Genomic DNA, 20033 nt, shown 5'->3' with positions numbered 1-20033 from the left:
GTAACCTATGCCTAGAGAATGAATATGTTGCTGCATGTTAACCTCGCTTCAAATTGCTTTGCATGCTTATCTGTCCCTGAAAGAAACCTGCAGTGGCCCTTTGGTAGAGTTTTGCCAACGGCAGTTGAAATCCACGTGAAGTCTACGTGCCTCAATATTGCTTCTCTTTCTAGCAAGCAATATAATAATTTACAACATTTATTAGGGATGGAAACTTCGCCATGCAGAGGTCATAAATATATATAATTCATTCAGTAACCGAAATGAGGCCAAGCCGGTTTCACTGTAAATCGGAATCAATAGTAGTCGTGCACAGCAGCGTTTATACTCGGTGTCGCAATAAAAAGAAGGAAAGGCTGCAGTTTCACCAGAAAGGCAAAGCAGTATTAGTGATAGTGAAGTGTATATAAGAAAATTTTTCCAGGCGGACAGTTCTTCGAGCTCACATGAAGCATGCACACGGATGGCGAAATAAACAGATGGGACACAGCGCTATATATATATATATATATATATGTCGCAGTGCAAAAGGAAGTGAGAAGGACGATGCATAAACCGATCAATCCAGCAAGGGCAGCTGGGAGCAGCTAACGCAACAAGAGAAAGAGAAAACTTTATTTACAACCGCCGGCTGCGGACAGAGTTACAAACAGGACATTGAGGAACTTGACAAGTCGGTGAAGTACCTGATGGACGTCATCAATCAGATGTATAAACACTGAAGATTACCGGCGATGTGGAAAAGGGCTACTACCATACTCATCCCCAAGCTGGGCAAACCCCCCAGTCTCGACAACCTCTGACCGCTTTCACTAACTTCGTGTGTTGGCAAGATGGCCAAACAAACAAACTTAAACAGGGTCATGCAATACCTGGACGGATGGGTAAAACTGTATTATTGGATCTATTCAAATGTGGTTGGGCCCCTAGAGGTCCGAAAGCCGCTGGGTGACACTTCTAGGCAAGCACGGTCCACCAGGTAGAGCTCGTGGCCCGTGCTTCCGTGGTGGACTGGAAAAGCGGGATATTCCATCATCATCAGCAGCATCCTACTTTCGCTCCACTGCAGGACTAAGGCCTCTCCTCGCGATCTCCAATTGCCTCTGTCCTGCGCCAGCCAATTCCAACTAGCACCCGCAAATTTCCTCATTTTGTAACAGCACCTAGTCTTCTGTCCTTTACTGCACTTCCCTTCTCTTGGTACCCGTATTGTGCGGGATATTTACCCGCACAATGTGATAGGCTCTCGGCCTCAACTGTCAACGCAGGATGGCATGAAGCTGATCAAAGATTAAGTCATTTATCATAACACGAAGGACACGAGAGCCATACTCTGAGTAGACCTGGCGAGATGCTTTGATAACGTTCTCCACTCTGCCTTGAACCAAATCTCTAACCTCGGGTTGGGAAAGCACATTCAGGACTACACGAGATCGTTCTTTGCGGACAGAGAAACCACTTTCATGGCGGGAGACCTCGTTTCGGAATCGGTTAGGCTGGGTTGCAGAGCGCCGCCACAGGGGTCTGTCATATCCCCAACCCTCTTTAATCTTGTCGTAATCGGTCTGTCGAGGAGACCCTTCGACGTCAACGGCATTATTCACACAATATATGCAGACGACATCACCATTTGGTGTACCGGAAACAGTGACGGACGGGTGGAGGCTGCGTGGCAGCTAGGAAGCCACCGAAATCACGGAAGAATATCTCAAGCCGACCGGTCTTCGGTGTTCACTGCGGAAACGGAACTTTTTCATTGGAGATCCAGAGAAAGGGAGCCCAAACTGAAGGGTTGGAAGCCGGTAGAAGACGTCGAGATCACTCTATGGACAAGTGAGAGCGGTGTCATCCCCAGGATGGACTCCCTCCCGGTCCTGGGTATGACGATCGAAACGAACGGCTCCAATATCCTGAGGTTGTCTAAACTAGCAAGAAAACAAATACGGAAAGTTACCAAACGGCAGCAGGGTATTAAAAAGGACAATCTTGTGAGGCTCGTGCATGCCTTTGTGATGTGATGTTGCGGTAGGCATCGATCACTACGGGAAAATCACGAACTCTACGTCGGTTCGAACGACGCCGGCCGAGGTGGCGGACCATGTGGCGGTAGCCCTGACTCTGCTGGGTGACAGAAGAACCACCATCTACAGTGACTCGAAAACGATGGTCCAAGCGTTCGCCAAGAGCACCATTTCGGTGCAGGTCCTGCGGAATCTGCGGGACCAGAACATCAAGCCGCAGATGCCACGGAGATGATAACCTCTGCCACATAGAGAACTATGCAGATCACATGCTTCAACGCTCTGGTTACTCGAGGTCGGGGCAAACCCTAACGTCGCATTGTTACACATAATCTACCCATACATACGATCGACCAATATTTGCGAGCTATGCTCAGACGTAGCTAGCTTAGAACACACGCTCTGGCGGTGCCGCGCATTAGGCGGCGGCGGCGGCGTTAGTCGTCCAAATGAAAAGCTGCCCTAAGGAGCCCCGATCTTGAAGCACAGCTATGGGCTGTCCATCAGGCCCACGACGCAGCAGAGAGGCTCTGCCTTTCTGTAAGTTTGAAGAAGCAATCCGGAGCGAAGAACTAGCTCTCCAACTCTGGGCCGTCCAGCAGGTCCACGATGCCGCCAGGAAACTCAACCACCCGGTTGAGTTTCCCAAAACTATCGTGGCCTGCAGGACCTCGGATAAGGTTGATTTCCTTCCTTCCTTCCTTCCTTCCTTCCTTCCTTCCTTCCTTCCTTCCTTCTGTACCGACGTCGGAGCAACCCGCTACGCGCTGATGCGCGTTCCGAAGGACCAGAATAAATGCCATCAACATTTCTTTCTCTGATAAGGAGACTAACGGGCAATTTAACACAATTTATTTTCCTAATCTCTGCAGCTTATTCAGTTTCTCTATTGAGCTGGTCATTGTTTGCGGGCAGCAAATCAGTGCGGTCAAACAGAGGCTTGCATCCGCAGCGTGCGCAAAGCGCGACAAGGTAGCCTGATAAGGCTAGTTTCTCAGTGTTATGCCAGTGCTCACTGTTATAATTGGGGGTTCAATCCCATCGCTCGTGATCCGTTGTCAAGATTGGAGTCGGGCATGAATTAGAAGGTAGCTGACCCATGCCGTCGTCCAACTTATCCACGCTGGGGACGTTGATGAAAGGAAGGACAGCTTCTCATTGAGAACGATGAATATGGGCTTATTTACAGTATTTATATCAGTCTAGCATGACTGTTTGAGAAGGCACATCAGTCTAACATGACTGCTTGAGAGAGAGTGTCCTGAGCAGCCGCACAACAGTGGTTTTTAAACACTCGGTCCTCTCCCGATACTCAGTTGACGGAAACGGCCGTCTAAGCACCGTATAGTTGACCAGGCACCGTAGGGGAGAACGAGGCACAGTAGGGGCATTTATTCCCCGAACTGCAGCGCGCCCGCCGGCAGCCCATTGTTGGGCGTCTTGGTCGGCGCGTGGGAAGGGGTATCTGTTGAAGTTCCCGCAGCTCAGTAACAATAGTTGGTCCGCCGGGCCCGTTTAGTTGCAATGGCGACTTCGTCAAACTCGGCTCCAACGACGGAGAATGGAGGACGCACGTATTGTTGTTCACACACAGTCGACTTAGTCACGCCGTGGCTAGAAGTGTGCGGCGACGCTCCCGGAATGTTACCGCCATAGTCGCAACTGGGTGGCAAAGCTTGCACTGCAGCTGGCCGTTCTTAACATCACGTAATCGCTCGTTGATGCAACTGCACCACCGTCCTTCTGCGCTACTGCGTAAATAATGCCACACCAACTAGCCCACCATGCAATCGGTCTTTTTGAAAGCCACCAATAGCGGCTGTCCAGACAATTTAGGATTTGGAGCAATTTTTGGAGTAGGAAAAATGTCGTTCTAGAGCAGTTTACGAGAAGCCACACCTGCATTTTGGAGCAGTTTTGGAGGGGGAAAATATGCCTTTTTGGAACACTTGGAGTATTATAGGAATAATCTGTAGCCAATTGGCGAAGCTTGTTATTACTGTGCAATCGGGTCATTGCTGCTCAACAGTGAAGCACGACACAATGTCGACAGCGACCAATTAGACTTGCCTTCCAACTGACGGGATACCATGCACGGTACGTTGCAAACGTTTTTATTTGGCTGGGCAAAGAACCTGATTTTGTAAACAAATAAATAAAACAGATATCCACCTGCGCGCAAGGCAGACATAACATTAAAAATGTGCTAGAACAATTTGTGCCGTCAAGCATTAGAGAAAAAGTGATGGCAAATGTCTTATGAGCATTCCAAATAACAGATGTGCTTTGGTGTGCTTTACAGCACAAGACAAAATGTGTATTACGCCCAATAACAATGCTTGAAGCTCACCGCGGAAAAGAGACTCATAGTGTCTTGTAGGCGCCAAGATGAGATATACGGTTTGTCGCAAAGATGGTGACGGTGGTGGAGAAGAACGTTCATACCATGCCGTGCACTTTCCTTGAGAGACGGTTTGTCGGCTTCCCGTGTGTCTTGTGGCCTTTGACGGGTCAATTAGGTGTAAAACCGACGTAAAATGTTTCACTTCCTGTATTAAGTAGTCGTGACGGGCTATTGCTGTCGTTGCTCCACAAATATATTCATGAAACGAAGTCATCGTCTTTGCTGCTGGAACGTGCAAGTTGTGTATCGCGACGACTGAATTATGAGTTAAGGTTCACTCCCACCTACGGAAACACCGATGCGTTCGGTCAGTCAGCTTTGCTACGAGCCATCAGTTTATGGGATTCTCTTCCTGAGATGGCTCGTAGCAAAGCTGACTGACCGAACGCAACGCCGTCAACACCGGCTCGCGTCGGGCTCCGTAGTTTCACGAGTATTTATGGTGTTTTCAACAGAAAACGACACGAATTCTCCAGCTTCCTAACGTTATTAGGACCGCATCGACGCCACCCCCGTGGAAATCCGACCACCGAGGGCCCCAGGAGGATTCCTGAAAGTTTCGTCACCACGGGTGAGCCGCTAACCCTAACCTGCGGCGGCAGCCGCTCGCTTCGCCGACGGGGATTCCCGCGACGGCACTTGGCCTAACCATGGTGAACGAAGCGACTACGATCGTTGACCCCCTTCATACAACTTCCGGAGGACACGAAGAAGAACGCATGGACCAGACTACCGAACCGGTGAGCCAAGAAACTCTGTACCATAGCACCGTGAGAGAAGATCTCAATTGGCAATCCGTACGAACACAAAAGCAACGCAAGCAAGAAGCCTTGGAGAGGCGACGCAGTAGTGTGAAGCCCCAACATTCCGAAACTACCACTAAGACATCAACAGCGCGGAGTCGCTAGACCTCCGCCGCTCCCGAAAAATGACTACAAAATAATCATTCGTCCAAACCAAGGTCTGCCATTAAGAAACGTGCTCACTCATACTCTTGCACGAGCGATCATCGACGCGTGCCACAACGAGTTCACGGATGACAAATTCATACTGAGAATCAACCCGGGATCCAACATAGCCATCCTATCGACCCAGTACGAAGAGGTCGCCGAAAAAGCAAGACACATCCACACCTTAACGCTTAGTGGCAGAAATCACGCAGTGCGTGCATACACCGCCCAAGGAGAAGGCGCCCTCAGAGGAGTGGTACATGGAATACCGTTGCACACAACCACTGAAACCCTCATGGCCCACCTCAGAGTGAGAACACAAGGCGTGGAAATCCTTACAGCCAGGATGATCGGTGCCACTCAAAGTGCAGCGCTTACCTTTATCGGTCCCCATCTACCACGATTTGTGTACTACTACGGAGGTGAACTCCGTTGCTACCCATTTAGACCGACGCTCCAAGTCTGCAAGATGTGCAGGGAAAAGGGCCACCGTACCGACGTGTGCCTAAACCCAGACAGACCCATCTGTAGATTGTGCGGACTGCTTAACCCAACTGACGGACACAAATGCGAGATAAACTGCGCCTCGTGCGGGGAGGCCCACCCAACCGGTCACCATTCGTGCAAGCAGCGACTCAAACCGGTTCGACCCCGACCCACACCATTATCAGCCCCGATGAAGTCGAAAGCCCCACGATGGTTCGCCTCGGAAGACGAAGAAGAGACCTACAGGGCGGACACTCGCGGCCGGCCGGTCAATACTGAGGAACGCTCCCGCTCCCAATCCCGCTCCCGTTCCCGGTCAGCGAGCCGCGAGCATCGGGCACCACCGACACCCGAAAGGAACCCGTCGCCTCCGGCAAGGAAGCAGAAGCCTTCACACGAGGTAAGCTGGGCGGAAGTCGTCTCTCCCAAGCCACGAAACACATCCATACCGATCACACAAAATCCAGAATACCAGAGAGTCATTGAGGAAAATAGACAGCAAAAACAACGTCTAATCGACTACGAACACGAAATCGAAACTTTAATGAAAAGAGTAGCCATGCTTGAATCGGCACACGCTGCGACCTGTGAGCGACCGCCACAATCTCAATTACCACAGCTAAGCACTCTCACCGGACATCCGCCACTACAAACACAACTGCTCCCCTCCCCCCAAACAACACAGCCAAAGCAGCCTCAGGCGCACTCACCGTCTGAGAGCAACCTGGTAACCCAGGACCAATTGCAACAAGCACTGCAACAATCACAACAACAAATAATACAACAAATACAGCAACAATTTCAACAGTTCTTTAAGGAATTCCAAGAATTAAAGAAATACGTTAACGAATCTCTAACCAAGGAACCCAAGCGTAAACGAAAAAGTAGTAAAATACCCTCTCAGACAGATGACGGTAGCATGCTAACTTCCGACACAGACAGCACAATACCCTCTAAGTCCCATCATGGCCCGTAAACCTCAAATGGAAACCGAAAGCATCACGATCTGGTCTTGGAACTGTAGGTACATTAAAAGCAAGCACGCATCCCTCTCGCTATACGTACAGGCGGCGCTAGTACCCCCGGATATTATCTGCTTGCAAGAGGCGGGAGAGCAACCGAAGCCAATTATGGGGTATAAAATACAGTACGACTCCAGCTACCGTAGGGTGGCCACGCTCGTCCGCAAAGATTTGGCAACAACCCTCACAGTGCTCCCCGGTGAGGAAATCCCACATCTCATCACCACGATATGGCCTGTCAAGAAGGGAAGACCTAAACAAGTCGTATGCAACGTATACAGTCCCCCCCGCGACAGAAAGGTTGACTTCGCGTCATTGTTCCGGCACCTACAGGGAATGCTGGAGCACCGCGATCGCCTAATTATAACCGGCGATTTCAATGCAAAGCACAATACGTGGGGCTACTCGAAAGCAGACACCAAGGGCGCCAAGCTCTTAGAATCCATAGAGCGCCATGAATACACACTAATTACAGTACCAGGTACGCCTACTCGAATAGGAAACAGTGCCAGCAGGGACACGACTCCTGATCTCACCATCACCAACGATACCGTGGGAACAAGCTGGAGGGTCCTAGACGACTCACTGGGTAGTGATCACTACATTATCGAAATCACCAGCGCCTCGACCAAACTACGCCGACCCCTAGGGAAGGCCAAAATTACAAATTGGTCTAAGTTTAGGGAGAGGCAACAGCTCGATTTAGATACAAGTCTGCCCTTCCCGGAACATCAAGGCCGCTTAACCACGATCAAGGAGTGGGCCCAACGCATCAAAGAACTATATGACGCCAACACTAAAGTGTACCAAACCGATACCGACACGCCGGCAATCGACAACCATCTAATACACTTATGGGAAGCATGCAGAGGCCTCACAAGAAGAGGGCGCAAACAGAAGCTAAATCGCAAACTTAGACTTAGGATTTCAAACGTCACTAAACAGGCCAACGATTATGCCCTGAAGGTTCACAGGGACAATTGGCGCACGTTCTGCGATTCGCTGAAAGGCACGCTAAGCACCAAAAAGACATGGAACATACTCCGCAGCATCATCGATCCTTCAAATACCAAAACAGAAACAAACACAACCCTACAAAAACTCGTTGGCGAATATCCGGGAACCGAGGATGAACTCATACAGGAACTCCAGCAAACGTACACGGGAATCCGGACCGGGCATCCGAAACCATACCCTCAATATCCGGGAGCTCCGAACGAGATACTTGATGCACCCATCACGTATGCGGAGGTATACGCGGCAGCACAGAGCTTCAAGAAAAACACGGCACCGGGTCCCGACGGGATCACCATCGCCATCTTGAGAAACCTAAGCGATGAAACCCTGCGAGCCTTTACAAAGCAGCTGAACGAAGAAATATGGGCACCGGGCGGAACATTACCCGAGGAATGGACCACAGCTCACATAGTCCTTATACCCAAACCAGGAAAACCGCGCAGGCTCGATCAATTACGACCGATCTCGCTTACGTCTTGCCTAGGCAAGCTTCTTGAACGAATTGTACTCACTCGAATGGAACAACACATGGAAGAACATGGACTATACCCCAATTGCATGTACGGATTTCGGAAAGGCATGTCAGCACAGGATGTCTTCCTCCTCCTCAAGGAAGAGGTCCTCAACCCACAACCGGGCAGCAACAACAACATACTCCTAGCCCTCGACGTAGAAAAAGCATTTGATAATATAGCACACGATACCATCCTAGATGGCCTCGCCGCCATAGGATGTGGAGAGCGAGTATACCATTATGTCGTGGCTTTTCTCAGCCACCGCAAAGCTCGCATCGGCATAGCAGGCGTACAATCGGACATATATGATCTACCGCAGAAGGGTACTCCGCAAGGGTCATTATTATCTCCTTTCCTCTTCAACATCGGACTTAGAAAACTTGCTTTACAACTGGAAAACATCCCAAAACTCGGATGTGACTTCTATGCCGACGATATCACTCTATGGGCAACCAAGGGTTCATACGGCGACAGAGAAAACACGTTACTCACAGCTATCGGATACATCGAGTCATACCTAACCACAGCAGGAATGAGGTATGCCCCACACAAGTCGGAGTACCTTCAAGTCCGGCCTAAGCAAACTAAGGAACATCGAGCCCCGCCAATACATCTCGAGATTGCCGGGCAAACTATAAAGCGCGTCCCTACCGCACGCATACTAGGTATGCACATCCAGGAGAACAACGGCATAAAGCTAGCCTCAGAGAAATTAAATCACGTTATAAGAAGCACCGCATCACTCATCGCCAGAGTAGCGCGCAGCAAAGATGGTTTCACAGAGGACGAAACCTTAAGACTGGTACAAGCCCTCGTCATCAGCCGTGTCACGTACGCGCTACCGTATCAAGTCAAGCGCAAAAGCGAGACAGAACGCATGGACACTCTTATAAGAACGGCGTACAAAACGGCCTTACAGCTACCGTCAAGCACAAGCACAAAGAAATTACTAGCGCTAGGCGTATACAACACCTTTGAGGAGCTAGCAAGTGCCACGCTCATAGCGCAGAGGGAGCGCCTCAACAAGACTCAACAGGGAAGACACCTTCTTCAACGGCTAGGGTACCCGCTGACACCTCAGTACTGCAAAGAAGAAACACAACTCTTGCCTAACCACATTAGAGAGAACATTGTAGTAGACCCTATCCCCAAGAACATGCACCCCACCCACAATCAGGAGAGAAGAGCAGCGCGTGCCCGCATGTTGCACAAACGTTGTTGCAGAGACCCGGATACATACTACACGGACGCTAGCCCGTAGCCCTCGTCGCCACGTTGCGGGCTCAAATACACACTCGCCGTTGTCAATCAGGGGAACCTGGTAGCCTCAGCCTCCATCCGCGCCACATGCAGCGCAGCAGCAGAAGCAGCAGCAATCGCTCTCGCATTTCGCGACGCTGAGAGCAAGGGAAGGTCCGCCCGTGTCCTTACTGACTCACAAGCGGCTTGTCGTTTATACCTGAATGGAACACTCCCTATACAAGCCATTCGAATCCTGGGTCGCACACTACAATGGACCCACGGTATCGTCTGGTGCCCCGGGCACGAAGGCCTGCGGGGCAACGAAGAGGCGGACTGTGCAGCTGGAGGTCTCACTAGCCGAGCGGCAGACCACACCGTTCTTCAGCCCCCGACAGACCGACGAGCGACCCACGAGTTATTAACGACAGGTCAACAAATACTACAAGACCAACGGCTCGGAAGAACGCAATACGCTCCCCCACACACAGCTCTCAATAAACTCCAGGCAAGGGACTGGCGCCGCCTGCAAACTAACACATACCCACACTTGTCTCGTCTACACGCAATCTACCCAGACAGTTATACGTCCAGAACATGTCCCTGGTGTAGCAACCACACAGCGACACTCGCGCACATAACACACGAATGCACCGACCGTCCGGGCGACGCAATTTCGCCACGAGTCACAACACACACACTCACTACGTGGTCTTGGGAGGCGAGACTCTCCGAACTGGACCTGGGAAGCCAACTGGCGACCCTCGACCAGGCCCGGCGAGCCGCGATCGCCAGTGGAGCCCTGTCAGAGGGAACCACCCAGGAATAAACCGCGCAACGGTTTCTCCAATAGCAAAGTTCCTCCTCCTCCTCATCCTCCTGAGATCACTGTCATGCAAACGGATAGAGATAAATTTGGGCAACTCTTGAACATGCAGTTTCTGTCTTTTTTAAAGAAGTGTCATACTTTTTGCCATGTTCTGTATACCTGTGCAACGTCACGCAGGTTTTTTTCCTCTTTCAGGCCTTAATCTACACTTCTCTATCATGTGCGCGAGCAGTTATGCGTAATAAAATATCTCAGTTGTTTTGTACGCTACCACGAAATGTAATTTCTGTTTATCTCAGTATTGTTAGTATTGTTTCTTTTTCTGTTTTTTTTTTTAATGTTTTGAACTACACTTTCTTTACGCGATGTTTCATTATGTGTGTGATAAAATTTTTCCAATGTTTGTTTACTACCGCAGCTCTGCATTTGTAAGCCTGTTTTGCAGTGATTATTTATTTCTACTCATCCTTCCGGTGTTCTCGGTGCAACTTTCTTACTGCGATGCCCCCCTTACTCGATGCTCCTCGTGGGGTCTGTGAATTTCAGCAACACTTCATTTGGGCCTAGTTGGTACATACTTCTGAACTAAACGTAACAGCGCAAACATATAAGACGAGCCACAAAAAGAAAGACACGACACACACTGGCGCTGACTAACAACTTCTTTTTTTCTTTTCATCGTCGATGCATATATATACATAGGCCACATAATCGCGCAGGCGCATAGAAAGCATTACTGACGTCTGCCAACTTATCGTATACGCAAACGTATGAAATACGTTTGCGTATACGTTTGCGTATACGATAAGTTGGCAGACGTCAGTAATGCTTTCTATGCGCCTGCGCGACTATGTGGCCTATGTATATATATGCATCGACGATGAAAAGAAAAAAGAAGTTGTTAGTCAGCGCCAGTGTGTGTCGTGTCTTTCTTTTTGTGGCTCGTCTTATATGTTTGCGCTGTTACGTTTAGTTCAGAAGGGGGTCTGTGAAGAACGTAGAAATAAATTAATAAACAAACAAACAAACAAACAAACAAATGCCAGGACTGACGCGGCATCGTTGTCATGGAGTCTAGTTCAGTCTCTATCGGGCTCTCCTCGTCATGCCATCGTCGCCATCCGGTTGTCATCATGCCATACCAACGTGTCATGTGTCACGTCGTCGTCATACCAACGTCGTCATTTAACAATGGTCACGGGATTGTAATCATCCCGCTGACGTCACACCACCTTTGTCATTCTATCGACGTGACACAGTTGTCGTCACGCCGCCATGTTCAAGCCTTGCTATGGCAAGTGGACGCTATACCAAGATGAGAGGATACCGGATTAGGCTACACATATCCAAACCAACGGAAGTCTCACATTGACAACTGCAGATGTTTAACAAACGCGAATTCAGAAATATGGTGCATTGCTACACGCTTTGATGTTAAGCATTACGATCGACAGTCATCATGAGATGAGTCGTGCAACATCATTTTTATATATTCTTTTTTTTCAATAACAATTGTCGCTTTGAGTCCACTGCTTGCGGATGTGGTGTACTGCAGCAACTTTACGTCTTTTACTGCGTAAGCTCGGGGCCTGCTATCTACATACATGCGAAATCTGCAATCGCTTTCAAGAGCAACCACTGCACCAAATCTTATGAATTATGTTGAATTTAAAGGAAAGTGTTAAAATGTAGTGATTTCCGATAGCGATATTTTATTTAGGCTGCTTACTTTCTTTACGTAAACCTTAAAAAATGCAAAATTTCGAGAAAGAAAACTTGACGTGTGGAGCTCAACCTCAGCAAGTAAAACCGATATCGCAATTCTTCAAACTGCGGTTAGTAATACATCTAAAGCGGACAGCAATGATATATCATACGCCACCCTGATAAATATACCGCTAATTATTTTGTCAATGTTGCATTAGAAACATCCTTCCAAAGTTAGTAACAAACTCGCACAAGGTATAAATTCGTGCATATAAAATTTGTCCGCTTTTGATACTCTGACGGGCGCAGTTTATAGAAATGCGTATTTGTTTTGCTAGGTTGAGTTGCAGATTTGTGAACTTCATGTTTCTATTCTTCACGTTTATTCATTTCCTGCAATTCTCATGAAAAATTCCATTGTCTAGATCGAGATTCTATTTGCTGCAATCACTGCAATTTAACTTTCTTAAATGCAACAAATTTGATTCAAATCGGTTTGGCGGATTTCTCATAAACGCATTCCTGCGTTTTACATGTATTTGAGTAGCTGCACTCTAAGGGAACTTTGCACCATTTGGGGTGTATATCTGCCACACAACGATAATCGTCATCTGCCTTGATGCGTTTCCTTTCTTGGAAACGCCGCGCCCGCTACTTTCCTGTCAGGAATGCTATGTCATGCTGATAACGCGCATGCCGTTCGTTACTGGTAAGTACCGGGTTCGCAGCGTGCAAGAAAGGAAACGCATCAAGGCAGATGACCATTGTCGCTGTGTGGCAGATATACACCCCAAAGGGTGCAAACGGTTTTTAGAGTGTAGCTAAAGCGTCTTACACTCCAAGAACAGTGTACACCCTTTGGAGTGCCCCTTCTGCCACACAACGATAATCGTCATCGGCCTTGATGCGTTTCCTTTCTTTAACGCTCCGAGCCCGGTACTTTCCAGTAACGAACGGCACGAGCGTTAGCATTGCCGACAGGAAATGCTATCATGCTGATAACGCGTGTGCCGTTCGTTACTGGAAAGTACCGGGTTCGCAGCGTTAAGGCATTGGCAATTATGCGAAAAGACACATGGACGCGTTAACGTAGCCTGTCGTGTAAGAAAAGAACGATTCCAACCGAAGACCCTTCGACTTATCCCCACAAATTTGTGTGAGCATGTTCGCAGCTACAATTACCACAGTTGCCAACGCCATTATGCTGTTCTATTCTTTACTCACTGTATTGCTGAGTCAGCTTCCAGCACCGTGATATAATTACTGGTGCGATTCTGCTGTAATTATGTAAGTATATTCTTCTACCCTGAAATTAACGTGTTCGAACAATTGAAGGAACATGAGAATGGACCGTGATGGCTAGCTAGAAAAGTTTCCTTATTAGAAACGGCTCTGCGTTTCACCTTCTGAGCTTAGAAGCTCGTATTCTTCGCTCATTATATTTACATACACTGCCATTTATCATACTGTAAGCACTCGGCGTTCCTATCAACTAAGAATTTGTGCAGCTTCCACAGTGCTGCAACAAGCCAGCTATTTTACTCCTGAACGCAAGCGTTACATCCATTCTTTATTTATTTATTTACACAATACTGCAGGCAGCAATGCTGCCCAAGCAGGAGAGGGATTACAAAAGATGCTTTTTCAATATATTTTCATATGAAACATGAGATATGCATTCAACAATACATTCTGGTAAATGATTCCATTCTTCGCTCGTAAGTGGAAAAATTGATTTCTGAAAGATTTTAGTGCTTGCAAAGTATGACTGGACTACATTAGAATGAAAAATACGCGACGACCTTTGTAGAGCATGGGCAATATATGTGGCATCCGTTACAGGAAGTACCCCGCCATAAAACTCTTTCGTGTTACAATGCACTTGTTGTATGTGGCCACTATTGGCCAGTCATGCAGGCGGAGGACAAAGCCGGTCCGCACCACGCAGCATGGTCTGACTGGATCGTATGAGCGCGAGGACTCACGCGGGCCCTGTCGGGCACAGAGCAAACGCTGCGCAATATGCACTACATCTGCATGTAGCTGCGGTCTGCTACGTAGCGCAGAAACTGCAGGGCACTCCGACAAGTCCACTGGCTCAGCGCTGTGCTGCTCGCTCATGACAAGCGCGTTTGGCTTAGGTTTGGCGCGTCGGAGCTGCCAAAATCGGGGGCAGTGGCGTCTACAATAACATCCAAATTCAAATGTGAACTGCGCGCCACGGTGACATACGGAAGGCGGTGCCTTGTGAGCACGCCCCGCTCTGTCGTAACCTTGGCATTGAAAGGCATTGAAGGAGGAGCGGAAGCACCGCGAACGCCGCGTTTGATTGCCAATAAATCCACTTCTGGTGAAACGCATCGAAGTACTTTTCGTGACAAAGTGTTTATTAAATAGCCTATTTTAACTTCGAATGCTTTTCTCTACTTCGATAAACATTAAGTGGGTCAGGGCCCGCTTAGGTGACTCCGAATTCGTAAACGTTACGTAAAATTGTAGAGTTTACATATACACTAACAGCTTGTGACAAAAACCAAAGGAAGTGTAATTGAATTAACAGAAAGCAATCACTTACCCCCTTGTTCTGTAACCTTTCTTTGGCTTCCTTGAGCTTCGCGTCAGTGAACGAAAGATGTCCATTCGCGCTGGCTTTAAATGTGTTCCCCGCAACCATGTCTCCCTGAAAAACATGGTGAGACATATTCAAGCCGGGACATACCTAAATAGCAATGATGTATGCCTGGTCTTAATGAAATGGGCAAGGCGAGACGCTGTAAAAGCTATATTCACATTCTGGGCATAAACGCAACGCGGTTGAAATCAACAGTGGCATACGAACAACACCTGTGGCATGAAAGTCGTACCAGTGAGTAGGGATTACTGCTCTCAATATAATGGTAGAACAAAATGCTTGCTTATAGAACACGTACGGCACGCAGAAAGTGCACGCAGAAAAAGGAACATGCGCAGTGAGCAGCATGTGCGGGAACCACCACGATAACCACCCAGACGAAAACGGGAGGTCTTTGTGCGTTTTTCCTACGTGTTTTGTTTATTGACTATCGCAAATTACTCGAGACAGGTGAAAAGCTTTGAAGACCTTACAGGTATTTCACCTGGCGGGAAAACGTTGGCTGGCAGAGAAGAAAATGAACGGCGGAATACGCCTTTCTGAGTTTCAAGCCTGAACCGCAGCGCAGGTACGTCTGTTCGGCGTCACTGATTTCGAAGCATTTTCGCACGTTGAACATTTTCTGCAGAGAAAGCGCTGAAAACCTTCAATTTTCAGCCACGTGGTGCTTTAAAAGTGGAAGCTTTATCAATCGGTAAATTAATAAGGGGTTCCTAACTGACGCTGTCAATACCTATGACGTCACTGACAGTGACGTCATAGGTATCATGGGCCCGGTGTGGCATCGTATAGGTATCGTGGGCCCACGTGCGTAATCGAACCAACAACCAGCTCCGTGGCTCAGCAGCACAATGCCACGGTGACTGAGCCCCCAGAGGCGGCCGGGTGAAAGCGGAATAAACGAGGCCGCGCGTAGACGCCGACAGCGGTTGCGTGACGCGACGTGTGGCCGGTATACGTGGTACACTTTTAGTTGTGTGTCGCCGAAGGGCAACTCGAGCTGCCGGGCGACAGGAAAACGACAGGCAGCGCCCGCCCCTCCAGCCGCCACGCTACTCCCGTTACATGCGGCGGGTATCCTGTGTCGGAGCGCCTTCCGCGTGCAGGCGGCCCCCGCACGCAGTGTTAAGGCGCAACAGGGGGCTGAAAAAAGAAACTGTTCGGGACAGGAAAGATGCTGGTCACGCTGTTGTTACACGGTTCCTTCAGTTACACCAAATCACAAAGTCGCAATTGGCTGCGTAGCATTTCGTCACCGATGCGCAGCTCGTCTCTTCTCTGACCGATGAGCAAAGCGTGAGCTCGACGAGCATTTCTCTCCCTCCCTCTCTCTCTCACTCTCTTTTCAAAATCAATGTGCATCTTAACTTTGTCTCCACAAATTCAATTAGGCAGAAACTTTCTTTCGTTATTTGTGTGAAATGAGAAAACGTTGGCATCTATTTCGCTTCCGGTCTCGACCAACAACGATCGAAGTATCATAATTCGTGAATCAAGCATCTGTTTTCATCTAAAGAGCGACACCGTATCATACGCTAGCTTGTAGTGCTAAACAGTCTCATTGTGTGCTGCCCACAAATATTTGTTTATTATTATTTATAATGCTCACTACCTATCATTCCTCTTCTGCTATTTTTTTTTAGTAAACAGAAGTCTGCGGATTTTATCTATCTGAACTATCCATGGTCGAGCGTCGCATATAAATCGCGGTGGCTAACGTTCCAAGATTCCGCGGCGTATTATGCGGGAAGCCGTAGCGGGCAATTTTTATCACCCATTGCTAGAGTTCACCTAAATCTAAGTACGCGAGCGTTTTTTTTTTTTTTCATTTCGGTTCATTTAAATGCTGCCCAAGATCCCCGGCCGATGAGCCACTGCGTAACGCGGCACTCGCTCGTCGTTCCTACAGATGACACGTCCGCATCGAGTCACGTGCAGTGTTCGCCGGCTCGGTGACGAGATCACTTCGGTGAGAAATTCGTAACACAAGTGCCGGAACTAAAGCACAAAACGGCATCGCTCGAAAATGATGACAGAATACTGTAAAAGAAGGCGCGCTTCTCCGATGGCTGCCATGGCAACGGCACGCAATTTGATCGTCTCCCCATTAATCCGTTTCAGAATACAGGATGAAAGGAACGCATGCTGCTACAGTTTCATAATGAAATCTGTAGCAAAGACAGCTGTTGCACTGCGATGTCGAGTCAATGGAATTCAATTTGGCTTCTGGGAATGATGATAAAACAAACTCGGTCGCCCGTACTGTAAAACTTTTTGCAGGCGTACATATTCTGTAAGTGGGGGGATAGCTTAGCAAGCGTCGCTTTCGTTCTGATAATATGCGTGACGATGCTCTGCAGGAGTTAGAATTCTAAAATAAAGAGTTGTGTATATTACGTCCTCAGAAGGAGCGCGTTAAGAGATAGGATGTACGTTTTGAGTATGCGTACCTGCGTATGAATGAGTCAATCAGTCAGTCAGCTAGGTGATTAGCTTTAAGTGGTGGCTCGCTTGATTAGTTAGTTATTTAGTAAGTTATTTAATTATGTATTTAATTAGTTTATTGGCCAGTTAGTCATTCAATTATTTAAGTGGTCAGTGAGGTAGTTAATTAGTTCGCGATTTAGATGACGACTTAATGACTAATTATGTGGTTAAGTAATTGCCTATTTAGTTAGTTCTGGTCTGTAGGCCCTGCTTCTCTGGTGCGGACCTAGATGGACCGGTGTCGCGGTACAGATGGCACATCCTCGCAGGAATCGCAACAACACCTCACATGATAGGTCTAGTACCCCTCGTTAGACCACGAGTCTCCCAAATTCGATTTTTTTTTGTCTCCCGAACATGCACCGGCGTTTTTACGCCTGCCCATCAATGCCACGACATCGCGTCGCGGGCGTGACTCGCGCTTACCTGAGGAAACTGGAACGACGTGGGGACGACGAGGCGCACTGCGGTGACCAGCAGCAGCAGCAGGGCACGTGACGGTGGGCGACCGTTCCAAGCTCGTCCGGTGGAGCCACCAGTAGCAGTGACTGCGGACAAAGAGGAAGAGGAGCGTCACGTGAGCAGCGCGAAACACATTTGAGGCTCTGCGATAAGGCTGCAGTAGGGAGAGATCGCAGGGTGGCCAACTGTGAATGGGAACGCCTGATCGGTATTTATGCAGCAGCTACTGTAGCAGCCTTGCTTGAGACAACTCCTCAGCTGTGTTTCACTTTCAAGGATTTTCAAAAAGTGGTTTAACCGCAACTGAATCAAACCAACCACATGTGATTTGCCGTCATGTGGCATTCCTTAAGGTATATCTTATATTGCGCTTAATTGGTTAGTGAACTAAAATCAAATATGCAAAATTTTTTTTTAATATTCACTTTAAGGCCAGGTGCGTTTTGTTACATTGTAGAGGGCACTCGAAAACGACCGATCCAATCTTTGATGGCAACGTGCATGCTGCGCAGCAATTTTTTCCGGCGTTTAAGGAAAGCCCGCTGAATATTAAATAAAACCACGTGACTGCGCTCATGCGCTACCCTATTGCAGCGCTATCAACCGCGCTTCGTGCGAAAGAACCGTGCACGCGGCCTGGGCGAAGTGAGAGGCCGCGGCTCTAGGCATTGGCTTCACAGTGTCATACCCCTCCGTTCTTCCAAGCATAACCCTCCCCCCTCCATGATATGTGTTTACCGGACTTCTGTTACCCACATCACTTGAGGTTTCTTTTGAGTTGCCTGTCCTTTTCATTTAAGATTTTATTGTGGCTAAAAGCTTACTGCATCATTGTCGGTGAGATGTGCACTGCTTTTAATTGACACTTTCGCTTTCTCTTTGCAAATCCTGACAATAAGAGGACATGCTCATTAGAAGCTCCAGTGGCGGCTACCTCATCCGCATTTTCTCACTTCAACATTTCCTTTTTATATTTTCACTGTGAACACCATGCACAAACAGAATATATTTAAATATATACACAGGACAATGTTTAATACATTTTTTAAAGAGAAGGAGGTAGCCAACTAACAATTATTTCTAAAGGTATAGATAGCGTATGCCTAGAGAATGGATATGTTGCTGTATGTTCACCTCGCTTCCTAACTGTGCGGTGCTTACCCATAGCGGTGCTGAAACAACAATGAAATCAGCTGCTAGGCAGGTTCTTTTACATATGAAAGGCTAGTGACGTCATTCTCCACACCACAAGCTGCCGTCGACGCGAAATCTTACGCAACAGTAATCTTTACCGGGAAACGCATGCGGGGAGCGCCGAGTGCTTCGCATTGTTATCAAGTGCACCTTATCATCGTTGATGTGGTTTGGATGGTTGTTTTGGGCTTGTTCTTTATTGAAACGAATGCTGCCTTGTATGTAGTATGCGTGACACCAAAGAATGTAGGCACTTTTCGCTTCAATCACCGAAGTTTTTTTTTTTCCTTCCATGAGGACGTGCCCCGAAATATTCCGACCAGCTAGAGGCTAACAGATTCGCTGTAAAGAAACACAAGCGATTGCTGCTGTCTATCTTCGAAAATGGCAATATCTTGAACAGCGACAAACAAGACAGCCTCCCTCGAGCATCCTGCATCTATTCCGAAGAAGCGACGCTGGGAGTCTACTGCATCTCTCTACGAAAATGCTAGTTGTAAGCAGCGCACGTGACACGGTTTATTCTTGCCGAGGCCCCGTTCTTCTTTTCCTCCTTTCCCTCACTGAGCGTATTCCAATTCATGCAGCCTCCTCTCCGTTTTCATTGCCCCCAAATCTCGCTCCGACGATCCTCGTCTTTCGCACAAAAGCCCGGCGGGGTGGCAGAAGGCACGCAGAAAGTGCAGGCAGAAAAAGGTACATGCGCAGTGAGCAGCATGTGCGGGAACCACCACGATAACCACCCAGACGAAAATGAGAGGTGCTTGTGCGTTTTTCTACGTGTTTTGTTTATTGAGCGACACTGACTATCGGCAAATTACTCGAGACAGGTGAAAAGCTTTGAAGACCTTACAGGTATTTCACCTGGCGGGAAAACGTTGGCTGTCAGAGAAGAAAATGAACAGCAAAGTACGCCTTTCTGATTTTCAAGCCTGAACCGCAGGGCAGGTACGTCTGTACGGCGTCACTGATTTCGAAGGATTTTCGCACGTTTAACATTTTCTGCAGAGAAAGCGCTGAAAACCCTCAATTTTCAGCCACGTGGTGCTTTAAAAGTGGAAGCTTTAT

The 20033-nt window shown here is 48.2% G+C and overlaps 2 protein-coding genes across 10 annotated transcripts in view; one reads left to right on the top strand and one right to left on the bottom strand.

Annotated features, from left to right (window-relative positions):
- LOC140216711 (uncharacterized) overlaps positions 1-20033 on the top strand; it is a 350595-nt gene that overhangs the window by 15386 nt on the left and 315176 nt on the right. The gene's annotated exons all lie outside the window — the stretch shown is intronic.
- The window catches only part of LOC126516269 (uncharacterized), a 70469-nt gene that overhangs the window by 32283 nt on the left and 18153 nt on the right, over positions 1-20033 (bottom strand). For all 6 annotated transcript variants that reach the window (XM_055064048.2, XM_072287139.1, XM_055064054.2 and 3 more), the window contains 2 exons: positions 17736-17857; positions 14766-14870 (listed from right to left, as the gene is read on the bottom strand). In XM_055064048.2, the coding sequence (XP_054920023.1) occupies positions 14766-14870; positions 17736-17857 (227 nt within the window). The remainder of the gene's footprint in view (positions 1-14765; positions 14871-17735; positions 17858-20033) is intronic.

This window comes from Dermacentor andersoni, chromosome 3 (assembly GCF_023375885.2).
Source record: "Dermacentor andersoni chromosome 3, qqDerAnde1_hic_scaffold, whole genome shotgun sequence".
NCBI lineage: Eukaryota > Metazoa > Arthropoda > Arachnida > Ixodida > Ixodidae > Dermacentor > Dermacentor andersoni.
This window is presented reverse-complemented; position numbering and strand designations above follow the sequence as displayed.